The sequence below is a fragment of the Mangifera indica genome, chromosome 19 (genome assembly GCF_011075055.1).
Source record: "Mangifera indica cultivar Alphonso chromosome 19, CATAS_Mindica_2.1, whole genome shotgun sequence".
In the NCBI taxonomy this organism is placed as follows: domain Eukaryota; kingdom Viridiplantae; phylum Streptophyta; class Magnoliopsida; order Sapindales; family Anacardiaceae; genus Mangifera; species Mangifera indica.
In genome coordinates, this window is record NC_058155.1 from 12,879,098 (window position 1) to 12,906,254 (window position 27,157).

A 27,157-nucleotide genomic window follows, 5' to 3' on the forward strand; every position below is an offset into this window, starting at 1 on the left:
TCCACCATAGCTTTCTAGCCTCCATTTTTCTTGATCTTGTCAAGATTCTTTCTTCAAACTGCTATGCAATAGGCTTATTTATTTTGGGATTGTAATGGGCACATTCCTCAAACGATAGTTAAGCCATTTCATAATATCTAAGTACAATACCGGAATCCTGAGTTACAGGGTTTTGGCCATTTCATATATGTCTTAAATAGTATTAAAGTCAATTGTGATGATAAGATGAATCTTGAGATGTGAATAGAGTTAAAAGTATGGACATCTTGCTCAAGCAATTGGTAATGATAGAGGTTGAAAAGTATAAAAGAAGATTGGTGAGATCCGAAACTTTGATTAGCAAATATCACCACCTTTGAGCTCCTCCTAGAAACTCAAGACAAGAGCTGGAGAGATGCTCCACTTCCAAAAGAATACCCTTTTCCGATAAAATATTTTTATGGAAGGAATAGCATTCATCTTTATTCTCCATAATTGCTGCTTATGTTATGATATTCTTTCTCTTCAGAATTCCTTCCACAGTGAGGCATTTGTAAAGGAGAAAGGCAGAATATAAATTTGTTCTCCAACAATCTTAGTGGATGACATTCCTTTGAAAAGAATGAATGAATATGTTGAGGTTGAGGCATCGTTGACACAGCTAATGCTCATTAAAAGTAGATTTGTATAATCTCAAAGTCAACGTTTGAAGTTCAATGCAATAATGTTTTAATATTTACATCAAATCAATTTGTTCAACTAGTCTAGTTCAATTGGAATTTGATTCTACTTCCAACTGATGAAAAATAGGTCTTAGCATTTGGTTCTGTTCTGCGTGCTCTATCTATCTATCTATCTATTATAAAAGAACAAGTGATATGATACGCCGCCATCTAATTGGATCAACATTCAGTTACTTGATAAAAGAGAAAAAAAAAACACCTTTTTAGAGATTTCAATTTCAATTGAGTCGATAATATGGCTCCGTTCTAGAAGATGATGTGATCTTAATCTTTTACGTTGGACAAATGCAGAGAAAGTAAACGCAATGGAAGCATCGTAGAAGCCATTTGACTTGAGGGCCTACCACTGGATGGTCCAGATTTGAGTAAGCAGAGAAAAAATAGGACAAAAATGAGATTTGACTTTCAGCTCACAGACGAATAGATTCAGAGGTGAATGGTGCGTGTCACACTGTCAGGGAAGACGACATGGACAGCCTTTGCTATGGCCCCATCTAATTTCCCAAAGTCCATTCTATTCATTATTTTTATGCAGGACAGTATCCACATTGCTTTGCTTGTGAAGATCCCAAACGCCTGTAAGTCTGTAACATAGTCATATGTATATATAAATGCTGCTGAGCGGGTCAAACTTAGCCCCAGCCCAGAGAGATTAAGATTCAGCTCAAATTCTATAAGTTCGGCTTTGTAAGCTCCAACTTAGGTAAAAAGTACTGGCTAATTTTAATTCTCGTATTCAAACTTTAAATATAAGATATTATATATTTAAATATAATGAATAATGTTTATAAGTTTATAATTCAAAATTATTTAATAAGATTATGATTTGTATCCAATCCAACCATACCAATAGTTTTTTTTTTTTTGCTTGAAATTTTAATTGAATAAAAAGATATCATATCATTGATTTTACAATTACAATAACATGTCTTGCTCACTTATAAGTAAAGATAAATTCAAAGTGAATTGATTCAAATGAGTTTAACTTAAACAAATTTGAATATAAGAATTTTATATAATTGAATTTGAATTAAAGCTTTAAAAATATTTGATTCATTAAACTTATAAATTTAAAAAATTTTGATTTAAATAATATTATTTTAATTAATATATTTTATATTATTTAGATATAATTTAATTAAATTATAATAACAAACTAAACTTAATTTGATATTATAACTTAATTTTGATCTGATTTTTTTAAAATCAAATAAAACTCAAATTAGATTTAGGGAACTTGAATCTACGGTTAACCTCGACTCTATCAAACTAACTAATCCTTCACCAACAACTACAAAATCTAAAAGGTTATCAGCAGATTGTGCTCAACCAACTGGAAAAAACACAAAATCTAAAAGGCTCTTGGCAGTTGTGCACAACCCAAAGAAGAAAACAAATCCCAGTATTAAATGAGCCTGACACCAGAACAGAAGTCTGCAACATTATCATGCTATTGTCTTTCAAACCGCCCCATCAGGCCGTCAAAAGATGCCTACCCTTTGTAACTCCGTTAAATCTAACGTCTATTTATTGTTTTCTCTATTAGGAGGCAAGCAGCAAGCAGAAGCAAATGTCGTTATTACACCGTCACTCACAACTGTCTGAATGAACTTGGCCATAAAAAATTGCAGGCGTAAGGGCCACCGGGCTACTACTTAATAAAGCTTGAAGCTTACTGTAAATGAAGACAATGCATTGAACTGACGCTACATAATTTCCTCTGTGGAAAACAAAGAAAGCGGAGATGAGTTTCCTACTGCAGCTACTTTTCTTAACCTTCTTGTTTCTCTGTTTCTCTTACTATCTTCAGTCTGTTATGGATACAGTGATATGGATGTTCTGTTGAAGCTCAAATCTTCTATGATTGCTCCCAAACGTTCAGGGCTCGAAGACTGGGAACAGCCATCTAATTATTCCACTGCTCATTGCTCCTTCTCCGGGGTTTCATGCGATGAAAACTCACGTGTGGTTTCTCTGAACGTGTCGTTCATGCCTCTCTTTGGTACGATTCCACCCGAGATTGGCCTGTTAAACAAGCTTGTGAACCTTACAATTACCAACGTTAATCTCTCCGGGAAGCTCCCTTTAGAGATGGCGAAGCTAACTTCTCTCAAGGTCTTTAACATCTCCGGGAACGCCTTTAGAGGGCATTTCCCTGGAGAAATCGTTCTTGGAATGACACAGCTTGAAACTCTTGACGTTTATAACAATAATTTCAGCGGTCCACTTCCCACTGAGATTGTAAACCTCAAGCATCTCAAACATCTCAGTTTTGGCGGTAACTACTTCACTGGCGAGATTCCAGAGAGTTATTCAGAGATTCAGAGTTTGGAGTATCTGGGCCTGAATGGTAATACACTTTCCTGTAAAGTCCCAGCGTTTTTGTCTCGGTTAAAGAACCTGAAGGAAATATATATCGGCTACTTCAACATCTACGTCGGTGAAATCCCGGCTGTTTTTGGAACGCTGAGTGAACTCCGAGTCCTGGATATGGGTTCCTGTAACATCTCAGGTGAGATTCCGCCAAGTTTAAGTCAATTAAAGCACCTGCACTCATTGTTCCTTCAACTAAACCGCCTCACAGGTCATATTCCTCCTGAACTTTCCAATTTGATTAACTTAAAATCGCTTGATCTTTCCTTCAATTCACTCATCGGGGAGATACCCGAAAGTTTCTCTGCGTTAACAAACATCAAGCTGATCCATTTGTTTAAGAACAATTTGTTTGGTCCCATTCCAGCGTTCATAGGGGACCTTCCGAATCTTGAGGTGCTTCAGATATGGGGAAATAATTTCACACTGGAACTGCCTCAGAATCTTGGTCAGAACGGGAAGCTCATGATACTTGACGTTGCGTCGAATCATCTCACCGGGATGATTCCTCGTGATTTATGCAAAGGAGGGAAGTTGAAGACTTTGATTATGATGAACAATTTCTTCTTTGGTCCAATTCCTGAAGAGCTGGGCGAGTGCAAGTCTCTGACCAAATTCCGAGTTATGTATAACTTTCTTAATGGAACAATTCCCGCTGGAATTTTCAGTCTGCCATTATTGAATCTGATTGAGTTAAACAACAATTTGTTATCCGGAGAACTTCCAGAAAAGATGTCAAGTGGCTCCCTCAATCAGTTGAAACTGGCAAACAATAGTATAACCGGGAAAATTCCTGCAGCAATCGGAAATTTCCCGAATTTGAATATCCTGACTCTCCAGAACAACAGATTTGATGGTGAAATTCCCAAAGAGATCTTCAATCTGAAGCATATTGCGACGGTAGACTTCAGTGGTAACAGCATCAGCGGTGAAATTCCCCCGTCAATTTCCAATTCCATTTCTCTGACATCGGTTGATTTCAGTAGAAACAATCTCTATGGGGAGATTCCAAAAGGAATTGCTGAGCTGAAAGATCTGAGCATTCTTAATTTCTCAAGAAACCAGCTTACTGGTCCAATACCAAACGAAATTCTGTTTATGACCAGTCTCACTACCCTTGATCTATCTTATAACAATTTCTTTGGTAATGTTCCCACTGGAGGTCAGTTTCTGGCTTTCAATATGACCTCGTTTGAAGGAAATCCCAACCTGTGTTTCCCGTCTCAGGTAGCTTGCCCAGCATTGTCAAAGTCAGTTAAACATTCGGGCCACAACCATGCGGCATCATTTGGTACTGCAAAGCTAGTAATCACAGTCATTGCCTTAGTCACTGCTATGTTGTTGATTATCGTCACGGTTTATAGATTGAGAAAGAAGAAACTCCAGAAATCAAGGGCTTGGAAGCTCACTGCTTTCCAACGTTTAAATTTCAAAGCTGAAGATGTGCTTGAGAGCTTGAAAGACGAGAACATAATTGGCAAAGGTGGTGCTGGGATTGTCTACCGGGGATCCATGCCAGACGGTGTTGACGTGGCAATCAAGCGGTTGGTAGGTCGAGGCACTGGACGGAGCGATCACGGTTTCTCGGCGGAGATTCAAACTCTTGGTCGAATCAAGCATAGAAACATCGTGAGGCTGTTGGGTTATGTGTCAAACAAGGATACCAACCTGTTATTATACGAATATATGCCGGTTGGAAGTTTAGGAGAGCTGTTGCATGGGGCAAAAGGAGGCCATTTGCAGTGGGAAACGAGATACAGAATTGCTTTGGAGGCTGCTAAGGGGCTGTGTTATCTTCATCATGATTGCTCCCCATTGATTATTCACAGGGATGTAAAGTCTAACAACATATTGCTTGATTCGGATTACGAAGCTCATGTGGCTGATTTTGGCCTGGCCAAGTTTTTGCAGGACCCAGGTGCCTCTGAGTGCATGTCAGCCGTTGCTGGTTCCTATGGTTACATTGCACCAGGTTCATAGTCCTTGAGTTCTTTCTTTATATACAGTTTGGAATTTCAGTTTTATCAGTCAATTTAAACTTAACTTGCTTGTGATTGTACAACAGAGTATGCCTACACGCTGAAAGTAGACGAGAAAAGTGACGTTACAGTTTCGGTGTTGTGCTGCTGGAGCTGATAGCTGGGAAAAAGCCAGTGGGAGAGTTTGGAGATGGAGTGGACATAGTGAGGTGGGTCAGGAAAATCACATCAGAACTCTCTCAACCGTCTGATGCGGCTGTGGTAATGGCAGTAGTGGACCCGAGGCTTAGTGGATACCCACTTACAGGTGTCATTCATATGTTCAAAATAGCTATGATGTGCGTTGAGGATGAAAGCTCTGCTCGACCCACCATGAGAGAAGTTGTTCACATGTTGGCCAACCCTCCCCAGTCTACACCGAGCCTTGTTAGTCTTTAAGTTTATATGGTTCTTCTGGTGGATTGAGTAAATAAAAACCACAGCAAATTGTAGTAGGTTTTCCGGCAAGAGAGCCATACTTAAATAGTGGGACAAGGCTGTGTCTTGTTTGGATGGAAGTTGTATATTTGTGTCTCTTGTGAATGTGATTGTTTTGCCAGTCGCAGCTTTTTTTTTCTACATTCGATGTGTTGTAATTAGATTTTGGGTATGATATGATTTGAATTGGTATGAATTTGGTTCATAGTTTAGGTTAATTAAGCTAAGTTTCAGTTTGATTTAAAGATTGAACTTATTGTTATAAATGAATCAATTCAAATTTAATTTAAACTGAATCTCCAATCAAATCAAATTGTCTGTGAGTTAACTTGAGCCACGTTCGAATTAACCAAAATGGAGCTGTGTTTAGGCCCGGACCAATTCCTGTCGAGTGAGTGTAGAGCTGGGTTAAGGGTAAAATAGAAAAAAATAATGATAAATTAGTCATTTCACGTCGGAGACTGGATATTACATTGGTTTGGCACTTTGGGAATTCAAAATTCATTTTCCGCCAAATCTGGCGAGGGTTTAGAAATGGAGACGGAGAGCCCGTTCCTTTGTCCAAACACGGTGACGATCCGGCGAAATCCTCACCGGAATGCGAGGCCGACCCCATCTGCCACAGCACCACAAACACAAGCATCACCCAAAAAGTTACAAGAAATTCCTTCTTTCCCCATTGATGACATCCTCTCCATCCAAATTCCGCAATCCAATCCATCAACAACAGAAAACCTAAATGTGTTTCTTCGGATAAAACCAGAAAAGGTTGTTGAGCAAGATTATGGGCTCAGAACTAAGAACGTTTGGCCCAAAAATCCGGCTAAGGGAAAAGCAAAGAAAGAGAAAATTAAGAAGAAAAAGAGCAACGCAGCCTGTGTAACGGTTAATGATCCTCATTCCGTCACACTATCACCTCCTTTGGTCTTGCAGACCTCTAAACGGATGAAGTCCGAGGTCTATGAAGGCTTTTCTTGTGTATTTTCAGCCAATTCATTGCAGGTTCAGAATCTATTTAATTCAATGTATATGCAGAATTAATTAAATAAAGCTAGGTTTAAGATTTTTTATTTTAATATATATATATTTTTGTTTGGTAGGGTGAAGTGTATGAGAGGATGGTGAGTCCTTTGGTGGAGGAATTTTTGGCCGGTAAAAGTGGGATGTTGGCAGCACTGGGGCCTAGTGGCTCTGGCAAGACTCATACAATTTTTGGGACACCCAAGGAGCCAGGGATGGTTATGCTTGCGCTTCAACGGATTTTTAAAAGATCTACTGATAGTTCTTCTGAGTTGCCAAGGTAATCGGTATTTATCTCTATATGGTACATGTTTAATAGGAGATTTTAACAGAAAAAATTCAATGCCTCTAATTAGGAGCAGATCAATTACGTGCAGAATATAGAGGTGAAATTTGTTCTTGTTTTGAAACTTTGAATTGTTAATGATTTTATATTAAAATTTCCAGATTCTACCTATCTATGTTTGAAATATACTCCGAAAGAGGGAAAGGAGAGAAAATGTTGGATTTATCCCCAGATGGAACAGATTTGAACATGCAGCAGTCAAGTATTAAAGGCCTACAAGAGGTTGGTAAATATTTTTGCACTATGTTTAGTTATATATTTTCTTCTTTATATATATATATATATATATATATTCATGACGAATAATGACATGCGAATATTTGACTCATTTAAACAGGTTATCATTACTGATGCAGCACAGGCAGAATCCCTGATAGCTTGTGCAATGCTGAAACGTTCCACAGCTAAAACAAATTCAAATAGCCAATCAAGGTGCATGACAAACTAATTACCAGTTCAATTGTGTAGATATGTAACTTTGTTTTGGATGATGTTCTGCCACTAGAATTTTTAGGAGTTTAGTTTTTCCTCAGGGTGACGTGCAGATTTAACTGAAAATCAGTTCAAGTATCTAGAGAAAATAAATGAAAAAAATTATTTGGATTTTGATGCTTGAAAAGGAATTGTATCATTCATATTTTCTACTCTCAATGAAGATTAGTGGTCTTAATTTGCAATATAATATTCACTGTTAATGTAGAGAACAAGCTGTGCTTGAGATGAAGAAGAGGAATTTCCAAAGGTTTCTACTGCAGAAGCTACCCTTTGATATATGTGCTTTTTAATTGCTAAGTGGGTCTACGACAATTATTGAATGAGATGTTTGTTTTTACATCAAAGTATTCATCAACCATATATCTTTTTAATGTATGCAGTCGGTCACAATGCATCATTAACATTCGCTGCACTGGGAAAAACCTTGATCGAGAAGGTTTTGTACAAGAAAATAATTCTGTTTTAACTGTTGTAGATCTTGCTGGAGCGGAAAGAGAGAAAAAGACTGGGAATCAGGTTTGGAGATTTTTCTTGCTTGATCTGTGGCTCCCATCCATAAATTATGTGGAGCAATGTTTGTGGACTTAAAGTCATTGCTACTATATATATCTCAACTTTAGCTTTATCAACTTGCAGGGTGCAAGATTGCTTGAAAGTAATTTTATCAACAATACATCAATGGTTTTTTGCTTATGCCTTAGGGTATGTAAACTTAGTCACTTTGTGTATGCTATCATTGGGTACCTTGAAACCCCTTCTTATTGTTCTGTATATGCTGTCATCTCTCCATGACTGTAATTGTGCCATTTTAATTGTTTTCAGTCATTGTTGGAGCACCAAAAAAATCCCAAGAAGCCTTTGCAGAAACACTTCCAGAACTCTTTGGTATTGCTTTTCCATTCAACATCTATACTTTTGATATTTGAATGATAAATATGCCACAAGATGTAACTTTATATGCAATCAGTTGACCAGGTACCTGCGAGAGTATTTGGAAGGAAAGAAGAGGATGGCACTGGTATGGATTTTTCAATTCCAATAATTGGGTTGCTCAGTCAAGTTCTACTGTAGAAATGTTATGCTTTTCATAGCTGGCATACTCAAGTTAGCATTTCATTGTTTATATTAATTTCTGAAAAATCTGTTATTGTTTCTCTTGTATTTTTCTTTTTTCCAGATTTTAACTGTAAAATCGGGAGAAGAAGACTATCTTGATACTTCCTACTTGCTAAGACAAGCCTCCCCATATATGAAAATTAAGTAAAGTCCTCATCTTCCCATAATCTCACAATTTTCAAGATCCGTTTTTATATGTTTTGAGTTTACATCTGTAAATTTTTCAGGTTTGATAATGTTGAGGAAGTGTCTAACATGGTCTGTAACAAGAGACCTCTTCAAACATTATCTACAATTGAGCAGCCCAAAAGAATGAGAGTTAGTGGCGTTGAAACTTCTTTGGTATTTTATGTTATCCTTTAAAGTGCCACTTTTTCTTTGTATTGTTTGCATCTGTTTCTTATTGAAACGTCTCATTTCAGATTAACTTGACAAATATATGTGAGTTGATTTTGCTTTTGGTACTCTGCTTGAAGCAATGGCTTCTTATACATCCTGTCCCGAATCATGGCTCTGAACAACACTAGATTATACATTTTATTCTGCAATATAGGGAATTCAAACATTTTATGTTTTCAGTTTGAAAGCCTGCATCACTTACCACTCACAGTATTTGTGGTTTCAATACTTGATTTGGATGGGCTAATCCTGAGCGTATGAAGTGGCCTTTTTGCATAATTCTGTTAATGAAACTAGTTTAAGAAGGCTAACTGCACTAATGAAAGAAAATGGTGTTGAACATGGTTATACTACTAGAGAAAAGTCGTCATTCCAAACAAGATTACAATGATTTTCATTCCTTTTGTATTTGACTTTCAGTTTTTGTTTGTTTTCAGATTGAAGAAAAAAACATTGGAAAGAAAGACAAACTTCCTGAGAAAGGTTATTCAGAAGGCAGAATAAATTTCTGTGATTCCACTTTTTTTTCTTGATCATATAGTTAGGCTCCATCTAATTTGCGGGGATTTCCTTCAGAATGTGTAATGTATTTTCTCACTTTCATTACAGAGGCCAAATTTGATATTAAGGACTGCACACCTCAAAATTTTGATTCCATTAATTTGGCAAGGAAAGAGGCTCAAGAGAGAAACTATCAGATCATGCAAAATTTTGCCAAGGCTTTATGGAGTGTTTTGAAACAGCACAATGAAAAACTAAAGGTGAGGCAATATGAGGAATTTGTGCTTAATGTTTTTCAGTAATTTTTTTCTCCTTTTTTAAAGTCTCCATTGATGATTAATGTGCCTATATATGGAATTCCTGTTATTAAATTATCATTGCCATACCTGACAAGTCTTATTATAATCAGGTGGCAGAACTTGAGATAGAGAATCTCAAAGTCAATCTAAGCAATGAAAAGACAAGAAATCTTGAGCTGGTAAAAGAGCTTATGTATTTGAGGTCCTGCTGTACTTGTACGAAGGAGAGTTCACAGGAAAACACTTCTGCTAAAGTATATACCAAGTTTGAATCTGAAATAGAATTAGAGAGAAATAAATTTAGTGAAGTTTGTGAGGTACTGATAGCAATCTATAGTATTTACACAGAAACACATGCATATTCTTTCACCATAAATGTTCACTTATGACAATTCAAGAATAGTAATATGATATTCATCCAATGCTTTGAGGAAGTAGTTGACTTTGGAAGTTTTGTTTGTGTTTAGACCAATGAGGATGCTTATTCTCCAAGGGAACCAATGTGCAATCTCAGTCCCATTATTTATGGTTCCACAGCAGGACAGGATCAAGATCTACTTCCTCAGGTACATTGACCACGAAATTTTTTTTATTTCTTTCATTGCAGAAACGGAGAAAGAAAAAAATCCTTGCCTCGATCTATGATTACTCTATGTTTACTCCAAATTTACTATTGGAAACGCTTTGCTCATTTATAGAAGACACTAGCGAAGTACTGGTATGGGAAATAATTAATTTTGAAGCATCTTTTTTGTCAGATCAATTCAGATATTCAGTCTCCCCATCTTAGGACATTTGAATGCAAGACCATTTCTCAACAATATGTCTCCCCTTTAAAAGGCCACGAAGATTTAATTTCTCAGGTATACCAGCCATGGACACTTTGTTTTCTATATTCACTTTTAATCTGACACTGACCACTTTATCATGGAATAGTTATTTATGCATTACTAGTCTGAGTTAGTTTTGGAATCTTTATATTTATGAGCTTTTCGATAGGACAAAATATTGTAAACCTTCCTAGAGGCTGGGTTGAAATATAAACCGAAATATGCTTTGAAATCTGAAAGGGCATCATTACTTTTCTCAATTTTCAGAGATCTCTTCTGCAATTTCTTATAATTTATTAAAATCATTCACTTTTATGGATGAGTTCCTACTAATTTTCACACCAGACAAACTGTCTGTAATTAAGTTGAACTTCGAAGAACAAATGAAACTTACCTCTTTAAGAGAGGTCCTGTTTCTCGTGTTAGTTCACACTGCTTTAATTGGCTTGGGTGTATAAGTGACAAGCAAGTATCTGGTACTCCCACGAAGCAGAATCACCCTTTATTTTGTCAATGAATTCCTCTTGGAATTTTTATACAATGAAATAAAAAATTTTAATTCAAATTTCAGGGAAGATGTTCTACTCTGGAAGTGGTCAATACTTCAGCACTTTCTGCTGAAAACTCCAATGATCCAAATGATCAGGTATGAGTGTTGTTCATTCTTTATTCAAGATGCTAAGGTTTAATCAGTATTTCCTGATATTTTTTGTATACATATTTCAGAATGAGCCAGAATGCAAAACGCTTGTACAAGAGTGCCTTTACCAGACATCTGAAATCATTTCTAGAAATCATGAGGATTTAGATGAGTGTGACCACACAGCAGAAAGTAATCCTCCAAATCTTGATATGGCAGGTTTGCACCTAAATTTTTTTTTTAATTCTAGACCATAATAACTTCTTGTGGCATGATTTATGAATCAGAATCTGGATCACCAAATAGAAAGCAAATTTGACATCAAATATATGGAGGAACTTATGGAATTGCCAGATTAGATGTGTTGGGATAAAACTTTGGCGCAAACCATTGCAGGACACCAAATTTGTAGTAACCATCCTCATGCTGATTTGTATGAAATATTATGGGCATTTGAGTTGAAATCGGCTACTTAACACGTTGTATCTGATCTGCATTATTGAATCTGGTAAATAAGATTTCACCATCTAGCACCTGTATATATTTCTGGAGACTGAACCTTGTTAACTCCATAATCTAATTTGTAATTGAGATTCAGGAGTAGGCTAGACTAATGGGTATTAGTCCATGGAGCTTTTAGCTCTATAAATCTTGGAGGGGCAATGACACCCACATTAAAACACACACATGGAAATGCCAACAATGACTATTTTTCTTTTTTTCCCTCATTCCCAGGCACGAAAATTTCCTAACAGTCCTGCATAGTGGTAGGTTGGAGTTTGTGGACTGTCCATAAGATGAGGCATAGGTCTTAGAAGTGTGATTTTGGTTACATCATTCATACTTTATTTAATATGTTACTAATAAATTGAGGCCTTCAGATTCTGTGTTTAGCTCTTCCCAGTCTTGTGTCATCGTTAGTGATGATGCCTCTTCATCAGTGGAACTAGTACAATCACAAAGTGGGAAGGTAGAGGTTAAATTCTCTTCGCTGGTATGTGTTTTGAATTCCTTTTTCTTTCTCCTTTCAGACTTGAAGGTTTTGTTTTTAATGCTTTTAATAATGTTGGAACATTATTCATGTGAGACACTGGACAACAGTTATCTTATTAGTTATGAAGAAGGACATTTGTTTATAGTGAAGAGTATTTGCCACCACATACGCATACAATCGTTAACTTTTATTTTCTGTCTTTTGTAGGAATCATTGCATTCATCAGTGTCTCCAAAGCAAGTTGCATCTACGGAAGGGTGCAATGAAGTTTGCCTACCACATAGTGAACCAAGTCTAGATACCATGAAAAAACCTTTGAATATGCAGAAACCGAAAAGGTTAGCTGGTTAAAATCTCATTGTAAATACATTATTCCCTCGTCATGAATCATGATGAATAGATAAATAACAGTTCATTTATTTCCACTTTCTATTTGGTATTATAATTGTCAGGAGACTTTTGCCTGCCTCATCCATCTTACTGAGGGATATGAGCATCTTTGATGTTGATGATGAGATTGAAAAACCAAAGGTAAGTGGACACTTTGTTCAGTTATTCTATTTTTAGCAGACATATAGCTGTTTAAATGATTGAAGTTGCTCAGATTTACAGTGAAAGTTCAATTAAAGTTTCCAGCTGAGTCTTGCAGAATGTTTCTTTTAGACATGGGATAAACACCATCTGAAAATAGAGTTCATATCTTCAACTTCTCCATTGTACCTGTAATAGGCTGGACCAAAAAGATAAAGGAAATGAGAGAATAATTTTTGTATCAGTCTTATAGTCATTTATACTCTCTTTTTACTCCTATGCAGGGGAATCGAAATCGGAAGAAATCGGAAGCTAATAATGTAGGGAAAAGAACGCAAGGTAATATGTCTCTTTTGAGGTTGCTTAAGAACAATCTTAATATCTAGATAGCCACTCATTATAATTGTAAGTAAGCTCAGCTTTTGTAAAGGTGGACCATTTTGATCACCAATACGCTTTTGAACATTTTCAACTGTATTGTCATGCGCATGCTGTATTGTTTTGAGCACGCATAGCTATTGGTGTTCAAATTTGAGACAGGAATTTTTTTCTTACTTGTTCCCATCATTAGAGGTTGGAATCCTAAGGTTCTTTGACTTGGCCATAATACTTACCTTTGGTGGATTTAATAATGCTACACATCTTTAAAGTAATCCCCAAAATTGAGATTTTACATCATTGAGGATGAGTTTTGAGATATAATTAGAGGTAGATTCAAACTGAACGGAGCTTGAATTAAGGTCAATTTAAGCTTGACTCGAATTTAGAATAGTCAATTTGAGATTGATTTTGGCTTGTTTGAATCATCGAAGAGGCAAGCTTTGCTGTGACAATGTTGGTGAGTTGAAACCATTCGAGCCGAGTAGAATGGATGTCCGAGCTCAAGCATCTTAGTTTGAATCCACTCTTAAATTTTTAAGCAGTATAACATTACAGAAACTTGGCATTTCTTATTTCACTTGGTTGACCGAAGTTTCCATTTGTGAATTGATATAGCATATGGGCTGTGGTCTGCATCCCCTAAGTGAGCCCATGTTACCACGATTCTTCTCCTCGAGGCCCATTGATATACAGTATAAAATAAAATTAGTATCATTCTATTATAACCCTGTGCTTTAGAAACTTGACTCTAACCTTTAATGGTTTTGGCAATGCAATCCTAGTCTGTCTTCAGCTTTATTTGTAGGGTATACAAGCCAATTTTGAAAATTTCATATTTTTAACCTCTCAATATTATAGATAGAATGACTATTTTTCTTCCAAATTTAACGAAACAATTTAATACAAAAGGATAACAAAACTCTAGCTTCCTTCTAGCTGGAACATCTACTTAGGTGATATGATGATAGATTTGATATCGAATGATACAAATTATGATAAAATTAAAATACAAAGACGCGTTTTTGAGAGCTAATAGTCAAAAATCATATAAAATTTATGTTAGGAATTTATACTTGTAAATATGATATTTAAGTTACATGTTCTATCTATGAGATCATAATTAATTGTATTTGTAAAATTAACAAATACTTATTATAAAAATAGTTATAGACATGAGAGTTAGGATCATACTTCTAAAATTGGTGGATGCATGTTATAAAAAAGCCAACCAAGGAATGGTTTACTAGAAAAGTAACCCAAAAAAGAAATTTGAAAATTGAGATACTAAGGGGAAGTGAAGTCTAGTCATAATGATTTCAAGATGTTGAGTGATAATGCATCTTATGGAGTTACATCAAATAGTGAAGCCAAAGCTGAAGGTGAAGGAGAAGCAGGGTGGTCCATGAGGCATTTGGGTGTTTTATGCTTATACTTTTTGATGCATGGTTGCCATCATCATAGCACTACTGCCTTTTTGCAACTTTTGTTAATAGATTCTAAATATTCAATAATTATTAGAGTTTATGAATGAGTGGAATGTTGATTTTAATGTCTCTTTGATTTACCTCAAACACTTCAATGCTTATCTTTTTTGCATTTCCTCTTATTTTATCATTAAACTTATTTCATTTACTCTTCACAATCTTTGTTCATTGCTTTGCTCCTTTTAAATATGGTTAAATTCAAATCTAAATTGATTTTCAATAAGGTTTTATACATATAATTTAAATTTTATTATTAGTGTCAATATATTTGGGTTCAATCAAAATGTCGGCTTATAAACTGATTAATCAAACAAGTAATGTTATGTTAACATTTAAATAGTTTTTAATCAAACTGATGTTGACATAATTATTAGATCAATTTGATTAGATAATTAAATTACGATTCAATATGATTTTACTTAATTTAATTTTAGATCAATCTAATCTAATGATTAAAATGAATTTTACTTATGACTCAAACCATATTTCCTATTGGTTCTCAATCAAATCGATTGGTTCAATTTAATTTTTAAAACAAATTTAAGTCTATCAAATGATAGACAAAATAGTATATGTATTTACATGTCACACATGCCAATATGGTACCAATCACATAAGACCTTGTGACCAAACACATCATATTTTTATGTTTTTATGTGTCAAGTACATTATAATAGATTAAATAAAACCCGATTAGTTTATACACATGTAAATTAACATGTGACAGATGTGAGAAATAAACCCATTGACAATGACAAAAATAACCTTATCTCATCCATTTTCTTTTCCTGTCCTATGAGTGAAACTCATTATTAAAAAAAAAAAAAAAAAGTCACAAAAAGCATACTATCAAAAATTGACATTTTTTGTTTTGTATGTCCTTTTAATATTCTTGGTAAATATACTATCACTGATTGACCGATCTAATATATTCTCTCCCTTGTCTATTACCCAATTCTCCCTTCACCATCTCTCACAAGTCAAATAAAATTACTCACATGTAATTTGAGACAATTTGACATAAATGAAGCTCAATTTGATTTATATTGAGTATATCTGTAGCTCAATTATTCTAATTTAACTCTTGAATTAAATTTAAATTTGAGGATGGCTTACTACTATATTTAATTTTTTTTTTTTTAAACGTTGAATATAGTGATAAATGAATTTATAAGTTAGAACGCTTAAATAAAATTAAAAAATTAGGGGTTAAGCCTAAAAATGTTGAGTGTTAGTGTTGTTGTTGGGTCGTATAAATATTATTTTATTTTGATCCAAAATCGTAATTATAATCACAGATTATCGTCATCATCATGGTGTCTAAATTGATAAGAAATGTCTGATGTAAATTAAATTGTCTCAACCTCGAGCCAGCCAAGATTTGATGAGATCGGTGAGCTCGACAGTTCGTTCTCAAGTGATCGAGTTGAGCACTAATAGGCCTTACTACGGGGTCATTACGCCCTTACTCACACGCACACCTCACGCGCGTAAAAAACATTGACTCCAAAATTGTGAGTTGAAAAAGAATTAAAAAGGAAGAAGAAGAAAGGTTTGTCCCTTTCTCTCTTTTGAGAGTGATGAAGGTGAAGACAGACACAGAATTTTCACTGGTTCAGAGCTTGCTGCCTGCTAGGGTTTCTTTTTCCGTTTCAGTGAATTTTATTATTGATTGAGGTGAACTACTTTGTTTGTCACTCTATCAATTATTATTTTCTTTTTTTATTTTTGACTGTTTCTAGTCATCTGCTTTGTTTCCATTTTAGGATTGGCGTTATTATTACTACTCACATATCTATCAGTGTTAATTGTTATTAATCTTTATCAAATTTTTATAATCTCTCTAGTATTTACTGTTCTAAATTAGGGTTTTTTTCTGCCTGCCTTGCCTTGCCTTGCCTTTTCATTTTTTTCAATATTAGGGTTCGAACCTTCCTCTGCCTGTGTTTATCTCTTTTTCGTTGATTTGTTTGCTTGTATTGCTGTTTGCCAGAAATTTTGATTCACCATGAATTGTCTCTCATTGTTTTTTATCAAATTGGTTTCAAGTTTTTATCTTTTCTATTGATATAGTGAGGCTTTGGGTTTTTTACTTTTGTGTTTTGCAGTTCATTTATGGGCTTAAATTTTACTGTTTTGTGATCGTGTGGTTGTTTCAGGATTGAAATTCAATACATTTGTTTTGGAGGTCGTGAATGGAAAATTTTCATCTTTAGATAGTTCACCGCGGCTGCACATTGGGCATTGAAGTGTCTGGTAATTGACTGCTTTAGCTTTTTGTATATTCTGTAGTCATTCAGTTTGGGATTGTCGACACATTTGTTCAATCAATTGTATGAATTGTGATCTTGTTATTTGGGGGATGTTTTATCATGGTATTTACTCTTTTTGGTTTCATTTAGATTATTGTGTTGTTTGAGAATTCAATATTTGGGAATGAGCAGGCTTTTGTAGGTTTCAGTATTGTAAACAGGTCTTTTGGCATTCTTTTGGACATTCATCAACTGTGGTTATAGTTAGTAGATTTGTATTATTTGCTGTCCATATCTTTAATTTCCATGACTACTTGTTGAAGTAACTGATGAGGATTTTCAGATGTTAATAGCTTCCTGTTTATGTAAGCCTTACTGACTAGATGAATCATTCATATGAAATATTGGCCATTCAAAAGCACAGGGCATGGTGAGTGAAGTTGGGAAATCTAGGACATGAATGTTTCAAGATTATGAAAGTTGTGAATTATAATTTCAGTAAAGTTTAGTAATGTGGCTAGATTGGTTATCGATTTGTTTTCTTCCAATTAAGAAACAGTTGCATTAACTAGAACTAGCTAGGATTATTTAACCTAAGGCACTATAAATTGTCTCATGACCTTGTACCCTATTGAATTCTTACACTTGTGTTTGACATCTTATTAGATATGTTTTGCTGTGGAGGATGAGTTATTTTGTTTCATGCGCTCAGAAAAAAGTTCTTTTGATCATATTCATGATTATTGCAATAAATCGGTTAAATATGGAAATAGATACTTTTTTTTAGTTGTCATTTTATAATGTTTAATCGTACTTTGTTATGGTTCAGTTGTTATCGGTACATCCCTACTCTTCAGTTTTACTATTTGAGATGTCCTTTTTATTATTGAACTTGCTCATGATTTGTTGCTTAATCAACTGCAAATGAAGTTTTTGTTAAGGAATGGATTAGTTAATCCATTTTAAACTCTCATGTCTAAGTCTTTTGAGAATGCTATATCGTTCATATGGGTGTTACATAACTAATAAATGGACTTGGTGAATGAGTTCTTGAAGTGAATAGTCGGATGATTTCAGGGCCATTGGCATACACATGTTAGTACCAAGCAACATATATTTGCTTTAGTTTTTTGCTTGGGTGGGAATTGTGAAGGAGATTTATTGTGTCCTCCTTATTTAATTTGGATGTTTGCAATTTTTCTTTTGAAATGTATGATGTGTGGACACAAAAAGAAGTGTTAGGTAATGTTATGTATATGGCTCTTACTGTTAGTCCAGTTTGTACTATGTCCTATTAACTTTGGACTTTTGGATTGGGTCTTCAATGTTTTAAAATTGCTCTAACCAATGTGGCTATTTTTGGCTAATATAGTGCAGCTGAATCCAGTTTTTTAATGTAGACCATTAGATTACTGATGTGGGGCTCTAATTGGACCAGTGGTTCAGTCTCCCAGTTTCATCTATGATTTTTGCCATAGCAATAAGTTTCAAGAATTATCATTTAGGATTCCATGTTATTACAGTTATTACTGCTTTCTAGAATGATTTTTGTTCTCTGATGGATTATTGTCTTTCATAGTTTCTACATTTACTGAGTTTGTCATCTTTTAATAGTCCATACTGTTGTCTTCTGCAATTTTAGTCATCTCATAATGGTCAGATGTTCAATTTTATGGACACAGCTGCATCAATGTATTTTCTTATTTCTTTAGTAGGGATGATTATTATCACTAGCAATATATTTTAGATTCTCAGTTCAAGCATGACAAGCACTTTAATCCAGATCCTATGAAAAAGTTATCTTGTCATACACCATTAATATACCTTTGAAGTTATTATTTATTGTAACTCAAATAACTTATTAGTATAGTTTGAAGGCCAAATGAATACTTGCCCCCATTTGCCAAACAAAAATGGAAACATACTTATGTACAGACATTATTATATTGACATGTTTTTTACTCATTCAGTTGTCATATTTTACTTCCAATTTTTCTGTCATGCATGTGTGTGTGTGTGTGTGTATGCTTAATAATCAATGTAGGACCATGTATGATTTGCTCTCTCAAGTTAATATGTGAATGCACTTGTTCTGAATGAGCAAATGATTCTTTGAGCTTCTGATATCAAAGTTTGTTTTCAAGTCTATGTTCCTTTATTTTTGTATGCAGAGGAGTCTTTTTAATTAGTTACTGTGTGCTTAGACAATTCTTGTTGTTGTGCTGTGCAGGGTATCTCATTAAATGTCCTGAAGGTGATTGCAGAATTTGATGGAAAAATAAACTTATTATCATGCCATATTGACCTTTTGATTGTTTTGAGGCATGGTATGTGAGCCACAATGACACTGGAAGATTTCTTTTCAAAGATCGAGATGAAGGATGGGCTCAAAGCCCCTTCACGAGTTGAGGAGTTAATCAATGTAATGCAGAAGGAGAAAGATAGTGTTGTGAAGAACATTGGTGATGCAACCAGGCAGTGGGCTGCTATTGCAAATGCTATTACTGCTACTGAGAACAGAGATTGTCTTGATCTTTTTATTAAATTAGATGGACTGCAGTTTATTGGTTGTTGGCTGAAGGATGCTCAAAAGTTTGGCCATGAGACTAATGAAAGTAGTGTAGAAGAGTCAATTACTGCAATGTTGCAGGCACTTGGAAAGCTACATATCAATAATGAGTGTTCAGTTTCTTCTGGGATCTGGCTTAGTGTCAAGCGTCTTCTCGACCACAGTAGCTCTCAGGTTCAGAATAGAGCCAGAGCACTATTTGACAGCTGGAAGCAGGGTAGAGTTAGTGATGCAGTTGACCACAATGTTGGGCATGTTGGGCCTTGTCAAACTGAGGGGGTTCCAGTCAGTTCAATGGATGTTGAAGAAGGTAGTCAGTCAAAATGTTCATCACCAGATGCTCCTCCTGAAGCTAGTCTCAAAGAAGAAAATAGTGGAGCAGAAATTTCACCATCAAATTCAGAAAGCCTTCGACAGGAAAAGGCAGAAGAGTTACAGACTCAAACCCATAATAATAAGCAACATTCTCTTATAACTTTGGACCAAACTAACATGGAGGACAAACCTCCAGATCATCTTACCTCTTCTATCTTATCAAAAAATTTAGTTCTAGAAAGTACTTTAATCAAAGATAAATCCCCAATAAGTACAGAAGGGATCTCATCGATTGAGATTTGTAAACTTCCAGTTCCAAAACAAAGCCATGATGAAGGGCAGTCAGATGCACTGAAGATGAATGAATTATCTGATGATGAAAAGAATGTCCAAAAGGTGGGCAGCTTCTCAGACAAATTATGTTTGACAGTGGCTGCCTCTACTTCTAATATATTGGACTCGAGAACTGTTTCTTCTGGCGTGAATGTTGCAGATGCTCATGAGATTGTGACTGAATCTGCTTTAGAAAACAATTTTGATAACAAAGAGGATGACTTGCTTATAAAAGTGAATGTTGCAGATGATATGGCTGTAACAGATAGTTACAGTACACAGTTGTTGAAGACAACAGGTGAAGATGATGAATGTCATTCTGATGCAATGCAGGATTCATCTGGTAATGATTGTATATACAGGAAGCACAAGGATTTAGAGATTTCTTTTTCAAGAGTAAAGGAAATTTGTGCAATTGATGATGATAAGGAGGAGCATACTAGTGATGGAGGTTCCAATTCAAGAAATGATTGTGATTTTTCAAAACCTGCAATGGGCAACCGGAGTCCTGAGGTGAATAATCAACGGAAGTCTGATATTGAACTTGAGTATGGCATAGTTGATGCCTTAGAAGTTGCCCGAAAAGTTGCTCAGGAAGTGGAAAGAGAAGTTGAAGACTATGGAGAACGGTCATGCAGTTCTTCCGAGAAATTTTCAGATGGTGGATTTAGACAGCCAGATAGCTCAGATTCTATAAATGGAAAACAGGATCTAATAAATGAGGTACCATCAAAGGAGGTGCCAACTGGACAACATTATTCTGCTGTGGCATATCCTGAGGGTGAGGGCCATGTAATTAATTCAGAGAATGTTGGAACTGAACCAGAAGATGGCATAGCTGATATGGAGTCCTCTCAGGTGACTGAAGCTGCTCAAGAACCAAAAGTTAACCCAGAGAAAGCCCTTTGTGATTTTGATTTGAATCAAGAGGTTTGTTCAGATGATATGGAACGCCTGTTTAATCCAGTGTCGAACCCTGTTTCTGTGGTTTCAGCTTCTAGACCAGTAGCAGCTCCTGGATTGCCTGCAGCCCCTCTGCAATTTGAAGGGACACTTGGATGGAAAGGAATTGCTGCTACTAGTGCTTTTCGTCCTGCATCCCCACGAAGAGTCTCTGACTCTGACAAAACAGCACTCACTATGGGGAGAGTCAGCAACAGTTCAAAACGTCGGCCAGATTGCCTTGATATTGATCTGAATGTGGCTGAGTGTGGCGATGATAAACTTGCTGATGTAGTTGCAGAGAAAAAGATTCCAGTCTCATCTGGTCACCAGTCTGCAGAATCTTCATTGGATGTGAGTCCAAGAAAATCTGAAAGATTGAAGCTGGATTTAAATCGTATCGGTGATGATAGTGATGCCCCACCTACAGTTCTGAGGATGGATGGACGATTCCTTTACAACCGGAATGGTTATCGCAGTCCATCTCCTGCCTCCTCATCATCATCCATGCAGCCGGCTTCCCTGAGGAACATCGACTTGAATGACAGACCATATTTGCAGAACGATATTTTAGACCAAGGAATCTATCATGGTAAATATCCCCAAAATGTGAGTGTTTTTGGGATGTCTAAACCTGATGAGCCTGTTATATCAATTATGGGTGCCAGAGTGGAAGTCAATAGGAAGAATTTTGTTCCTCAGGCTGCATCCTTGTTGAATGGCAAGGCACTTGAAACTGCCATGGATACTAACATGGCAAGGACTGGAAGTGTTTTGGCATTGGGTCCTACAGTGTCTTATGCACATTCCCCTCTCATGGGATACAATGGGTTTGCAGCTGCAACCATGTTGTCTTATTCTTCGCCCATGTATGGACCTGTGAGCTCAGTTCCTTACATGGTGGATTCAAGAGGAGCCCCTGTTGTACCGCAGATTGTGGGTTCTGCAGCAGCTGTTCCGCCATCTTATTCCCAACCACCATTCATTATGAGCCTGGGCAGTGGAACTTCTGGATTAAATGGGGCAGGGCCTTCACTCGCTAACTTTGATCTGAACTCGGGCTTTCCAGTTGAGGGAGAAAATAGGGACTCCCTTGGTCTGAGACAGCTTTTCATGCCTGGTCAAGGCCAGTCAATGGAGGAGCATCCGAGGGTAAGCTTCCAACCCTCATCAAGTTCTGGGGGTGTTGGGAAAAGGAAGGAACCAGATGGTGGGTGGGAAGCGTACCCGAACCCGTATAACTATAGAAATCAGCAGCAACAGCCTCCATGGAAGTAAGAAGTTTATATTTATGATTGCTCCTTCCTCCTCCCTTGGGAATCAATCATAAACCCAATCAAGCTGATTGATTCTTGCATTGCCAGCGAAGATAATTGAGAAGAGTGAGTAAGCCCATTGGCTTTGAGGGGAGGGGAATTAGAACTGAATAAAAAAGGGGGGGAAATTATGAATATGTAATATAGTTGGGTGAGGATGAGATCAATTACTGAAGGAAAGAATTAGGTTTAATTTTTTAACTTTGGTATATTTTTCTAGTAGTTAACTTCTTTTCTCCCATATATAATATATCACAGAAATTTTAAAGGTGGTCACTTGCTTTCTTATAATTTTATAAGTTGTAATTGTTTAACCTTTAATCTATGGTCAGATTTGTGTCTACAGCACAGATAATTGGATCTGGTTGTGACACCTGATTACCAGATATATTTTTTTACACCAAGTCTGCAAGTTGAATTATTTAGAGGCTCCTAAGATGTATGAATAAGTTTAACACAATCCGGATTGACTTGATATCGTGTTAAAATACAACTTTTTGAAAATTCAATTGATCTGATTTAACCTATTTTTGACACTTCAGTAAGGATTGTGTTTAACTTACCCAAACTCAGTCCAACCTCATAAATGGGTTGAACCGAACACAGCATAAATCAAAGTTCTTGTCAAAATACTCAATCCAAACCCCTTTGAAATTACTATCCACATCCAAGTATTCATAAGATAATTATTTATTATATAGTTATAAAATTACGTATATTTATTTTGAGTATACAAATAGATATATATATTTATGTATGTTATTATGTGATTAAATTATTTTAAATTAAAAATAAAATAATACTTAATTTATATAATTACACACATAAATATATATACCCAATTATGTATTCAAAATAAGTATAAATCTACCAACAGAACTTTCATAAATTGGCAAAGAGTACATGGAAAATCTGGACAGTGGAACCAAAAGTCTTGGAAGTTAGTTATGTCCAGCGAAGAGATGAGCTAAGCCTACATATTTATAATATAAATTATAGTGCCATATGATCCTTGCACACAATTATGTACAAGCGGGTCCAACCCAATGTAACTTTAGTTATATGTTGTCTATTATAATCTAGGATCAGCCAATCAATTTGGAAAGCTTTTATACTTAGAATACTGCTATCTTGAGGGCCTCATCTTCATCCAAATCAGTCACACTTTATTATTTCACTATCAAAATCATCCCTTTTTGACTTGTTCTCGTACACCAAGGCTGGATTCACGCTGCTCCAAAGCCAGCTCAAGCCTAGGGTGCAATACCACTGAACTTGAATTTGAGTACAAGAATGTTTGGCTCCTCATACTCTAAGAGCCTAACATGAGCTTGATTCAAAACATCCAAAACAATATCATTTTAATGCAAGTTCAAGCTTGGTTTAAAAAGAGACTTCATCAAGCTCAAGTTAAGCTCGAATCTAATCCTATGTAATACAAACAGTTTCAACACTTGTTAACAGGAAAAGAATACAATTGAAGCAGTTTAATTTATTTAGAAAAGAAAAGAAAAGGTTGAAGGAATCTACAGCAGAATAATTAGAAAGCTAAATGGATATTTGAAACACTCGCCAAAAAGCTTTAGGAAAAATAAGTAAAGATTGAACTTGAGTTGAAGAAGGCAAAGCATAGCAACCCTTGGAAACGGCTCAAATAGGCTGTAATCGATCAAAAAGAAGATAATGATAATGGCCCTTCGTTTAATATAACAAAAGCCCTAACCTCAAGTACATAACCCCCTAAAGCAGAAACAATTTGCTATGCATATGTTTTGGCTTGCCCATATAAGTGATTAGTACTCCACCTATATAAAAGGTTCTAAACTAAGCATCTATTTCACAAGCTATACGGAAAAAACTGAGATATACCAATCTATTCAAAGCAATAATCCTAAATTGTTAACCGATCCTCTGGACACGCTCACTGTAATCTAGAAAATAACCGCATTCAATACTCCGAATACAAATCCAGCAGTTAGAAAAGTGTTCATTAGACATTCTAAACTATAAATAAAAAAAAAGCCAGAGAACAAATAAACTTCCAATAAAAATAACAGAAGGAATTATCTAAAACAAAAAATAGAATTTAGCGTATGACATACATCCATTTACAAGTTCACAACCAATGATAGTTAATAATATTATCCATTTCTTAAATTATGTATTTTACTAAAGCTAAAAAGTTCAAGAAGTTTCAAATATCACCAAAAAAATTTAATTTGGTATATTGCAGGAGGAAAGAAGTGATAACCATCAACCAAATAAGAAACAACTATAGAATGCAGGCCTAATATGGTATACGTGCATGCACCTACGAGCTGAAGAAGCTGCATAACCATAAAACAGATCAACGACAAATTCCAGCAACACACTATTTCCCATAATTTAGTGCAGCATCACTGAAAACACTTATAGAATGGAAAACGTTACAACATATACACACAGCAATGCGCAAAGGAAAGACCCAAATTGTGCAAAGAGCCAACTGACGGCTTCTAATGAATAAAAAATTGGTCATCAGAAACCTGAAAAAGAAAACTTATAAAACCATTCCAGTGCCAAAGCTCTATTAACAATTGAAAATATTCCACTCCATGCATGTGCATACAAAGGTAAATGAAAACAAATAAAAAATTGTAGTTAAAATCGATAATTTCAAAAAATACCAAACATCACCTTAAAAACCTTAAGTTCTAATTGTTCCAATGTGTACAAATTAGAAGGAAATAATGAGGCATAACAGTCACCATAAAAAAAGAAAGAGACTTGCAAACATCTAGTAAATGATACACATCTAGTAATTTCCAGTTCCAATGATCAGACGTATTTCCACTTCTCCCCTGAATGAAATGCAATGCAATGCCTCCTATGCTGTTATTTCAGTATAGAATTGGGTTGCACATGAGCATTAAACATCCAATATTGAGCCAATTTATATATACATGGACAGAAAATTTTAAAAAAAAAAAAAAAGGTAACTTGGGTTTAGTTCACAAGCAAATAAAAAGACAAAAGTCCATGAACCAGAAGCCAAAAAGAAAATCACAGATAAATAACATTACATATCAACCCGAACTCGTAGTCTCTTCAGACGAAACTGAAGCTCCACCACCGTCAATTCTCTTATTCCTCTCTTCCTCATACTCCGGGTCATCAGTTGGCAACTCAAATCTGCAAACTGGACATGAATTCCTGGAACCTAACCAAGGCAAAATACAATTGCCGTGATACAGATGGGCACATGGTAACTTCGTAGCCGTTTCACCAACATTCACCATGTCCTTACATATTGCGCACACAATTGCTTCCTGCTCAGACAAAATCTCCACGGTCGGTAACTCCAACACAGCTGATTTCGCTGCAGGTGGGGCACCCCTCCTTCCACCGTCATTTTCAGCCAAGTTTTGCAGCAAAGCTTCATAGCCAGCGGCGTCCACGTAATCCTCTGGATTGCCTATGTAACGGTCAGATTCCGGGACTTCTAGACGAAATTCAATTGAATTGTCTTCTAGACCCATCAGAATGTCAGCCCAGTCCAGGATCCGGTTGGGTCCTGTTCTTGCTCGGGTCGCTAAGTCTCGGATCCGGAGACGGATTTCTTCGCGTCGCGTTAGACTCGGATCTTCTTCGTCATCAATTTCCCTGTTCCCTTGGTTCTCGTTATCAGACTGATCATTTCCTGTTCCATTTTCTTCGTCGTCTTCATTGTCTTCCTCTTCGTCGTCGTTTTGATTGTCTTCGTTTTCATTCGCATCATCATCTTCATCATTGTTTTCCCATTCATCGAGCTCAATTCGAAGGAAATCGTCTTCGGAGTGGGGATCTTGACTTTGTTGCTGAGGAACGTCGTCATCACGCGCGGCCTGAGCGATTAAACGGAGGACCTGCAGGAACTGAGATCCAAAAGAAGGATCATCGACGTGATCAGGGGTGAGTGTAGGCGGCGAGGAGAAGGTTGGAGCGGGAATCGATTCCACGAAGCCGTTTCTGCATTCTTGGCAAATTATATCAGGAAGATTGGCTAGGGTTTCTATAGAGACACGTTTCTCGCAGTGATAGCACCAATAGTGCGTTGTTTCAGTATCGGAAGATGCGGTAGGTGAGGCCGTCTGAGATGGAGATTCCGCCATGTCGTTTTGGGTCTTGGTGAGGAAAGAGTGAAGAAAGGTGGAAGGGGGGAGAGGGAGAGAGTGTGAAATTGTAAGAAGGAATATTATAGGATATTCTTAAGGCGGTTGTTTGCCATTGAAGTGTGGCCGTTGGATGGAAATTCAATTGTTGATAAGAAGATGTAGGCTAATCAAACAGTGGTGATTTAATTTTGGTGTGAATATAGATAGATGACCTGGCGTTGGTGGAATCAAATTGAAATTAATAAATAAGAAGGTGGGCTAATTAGTAAATTGGTTACAGCCTTACCACAAAAATGATATTTGTATGGGCGAGAGAAAATTTGGGCTGGATTTGATTGGATTGGATTGGATTGGATTGGATTATTGCTACATGTGTTGTTCAATAGGCTCTCCTCTAGATGAGTGTGCAACTAGAGTTTTACGACCTAGTTTTTGTTTTGTACATTTTAAAACATAAAATTACTCTTAAACAAACACTTTTGAACTTAATCCTTTTACCTATTATTGGCTTTACAAAGCACCTTACCTACCGACGTTGCTGAGGCAGCTGGCAGCGGACTTCAGTTCAGATGTGGGCTACTATCTAGAGGGTCAAGAACTGTTTTTAGTCATCCACTAAAGTCACGTTGATTTTTTAGAGTGACGCAACTCAACACGGTAGTGCTGTGCTCTGAGAGACGTGGAAATTACTGCAAACAAAAGCATAATTG

The 27,157-nt window shown here is 36.1% G+C and overlaps 4 protein-coding genes across 9 annotated transcripts; 3 read left to right on the plus strand and 1 right to left on the minus strand.

Moving 5' to 3' along the window:
* Positions 1-2,130: 2,130 nt before the first annotated feature.
* LOC123202944 (receptor protein kinase CLAVATA1-like) lies at positions 2,131-5,747 on the plus strand. Its single transcript, XM_044619092.1, is given in 4 exon segments — positions 2,131-3,306; positions 3,463-5,067; positions 5,161-5,196; positions 5,199-5,747. Coding segments are annotated over 4 exon segments (2,709 nt in total). The 5' UTR covers positions 2,131-2,552; the 3' UTR covers positions 5,513-5,747.
* Positions 5,748-6,012: 265 nt separating this feature from the next.
* Positions 6,013-13,276, plus strand: LOC123202753 (kinesin-like protein KIN-6). Of its 5 annotated transcripts, none has more exons than XM_044618858.1 (21): positions 6,013-6,553; positions 6,652-6,851; positions 7,019-7,139; positions 7,255-7,349; positions 7,793-7,928; positions 8,049-8,114; positions 8,235-8,297; positions 8,380-8,430; positions 8,590-8,672; positions 8,756-8,870; positions 9,365-9,410; positions 9,537-9,688; positions 9,838-10,044; positions 10,195-10,293; positions 10,486-10,590; positions 11,129-11,203; positions 11,284-11,416; positions 12,079-12,191; positions 12,399-12,529; positions 12,644-12,722; positions 13,007-13,276. In XM_044618858.1, the coding sequence occupies exons 1-21, from the start codon at positions 6,086-6,088 to the stop codon at positions 13,106-13,108; spliced, it is 2,640 nt and encodes an 879-aa protein (XP_044474793.1). In that variant the 5' UTR covers positions 6,013-6,085; the 3' UTR covers positions 13,109-13,276. The 5 variants fall into 5 exon arrangements, 4 of the variants coding, with proteins under 4 accessions (XP_044474793.1, XP_044474796.1, XP_044474797.1 ...); XM_044618861.1 differs by having other exon boundaries at positions 12,079-12,167; XM_044618862.1 differs by having other exon boundaries at positions 9,838-9,981.
* A 2,677-nt stretch (positions 13,277-15,953) lies between these two features.
* LOC123203282 lies at positions 15,954-22,590 on the plus strand. 2 transcript variants are annotated; one of them, XM_044619596.1, is made up of 3 exons: positions 15,954-16,264; positions 16,747-16,843; positions 19,070-22,590. In XM_044619596.1, the coding sequence occupies exon 3, from the start codon at positions 19,181-19,183 to the stop codon at positions 22,274-22,276; it is 3,096 nt and encodes a 1,031-aa protein (XP_044475531.1). In that variant the 5' UTR covers positions 15,954-16,264; positions 16,747-16,843; positions 19,070-19,180; the 3' UTR covers positions 22,277-22,590. The 2 variants fall into 2 exon arrangements, with proteins under 2 accessions (XP_044475531.1, XP_044475532.1); XM_044619597.1 differs by lacking the exon at positions 15,954-16,264 and adding an exon at positions 16,407-16,510.
* A 2,569-nt stretch (positions 22,591-25,159) lies between these two features.
* Positions 25,160-26,520, minus strand: LOC123203717 (E3 ubiquitin-protein ligase CIP8-like). The gene has a single exon (XM_044620165.1). It carries the CDS (start codon positions 26,442-26,444, stop codon positions 25,380-25,382), a length of 1,065 nt encoding a protein of 354 aa, XP_044476100.1. The 5' UTR covers positions 26,445-26,520; the 3' UTR covers positions 25,160-25,379.
* Between the last annotated feature and the right edge of the window lie 637 nt (positions 26,521-27,157).

Coding starts and splice junctions, on each gene's coding strand:
- LOC123203282 (XM_044619596.1), top strand. CDS start 19,181: ATGACACTGGAAGATTTCTTTTCAAAGATCGAGATGAAGGATGGGCTC.
- LOC123203717 (XM_044620165.1), bottom strand. CDS start 26,444: ATGGCGGAATCTCCATCTCAGACGGCCTCACCTACCGCATCTTCCGAT.
- LOC123202753 (XM_044618858.1), top strand. CDS start 6,086: ATGGAGACGGAGAGCCCGTTCCTTTGTCCAAACACGGTGACGATCCGG. Junction 8,298..8,379: donor AACACTTCCAGAACTCTTTG/GTATTGCTTTTC, acceptor ATATGCAATCAG/TTGACCAGGTACCTGCGAGA. Junction 9,689..9,837: donor AGCACAATGAAAAACTAAAG/GTGAGGCAATAT, acceptor TATTATAATCAG/GTGGCAGAACTTGAGATAGA.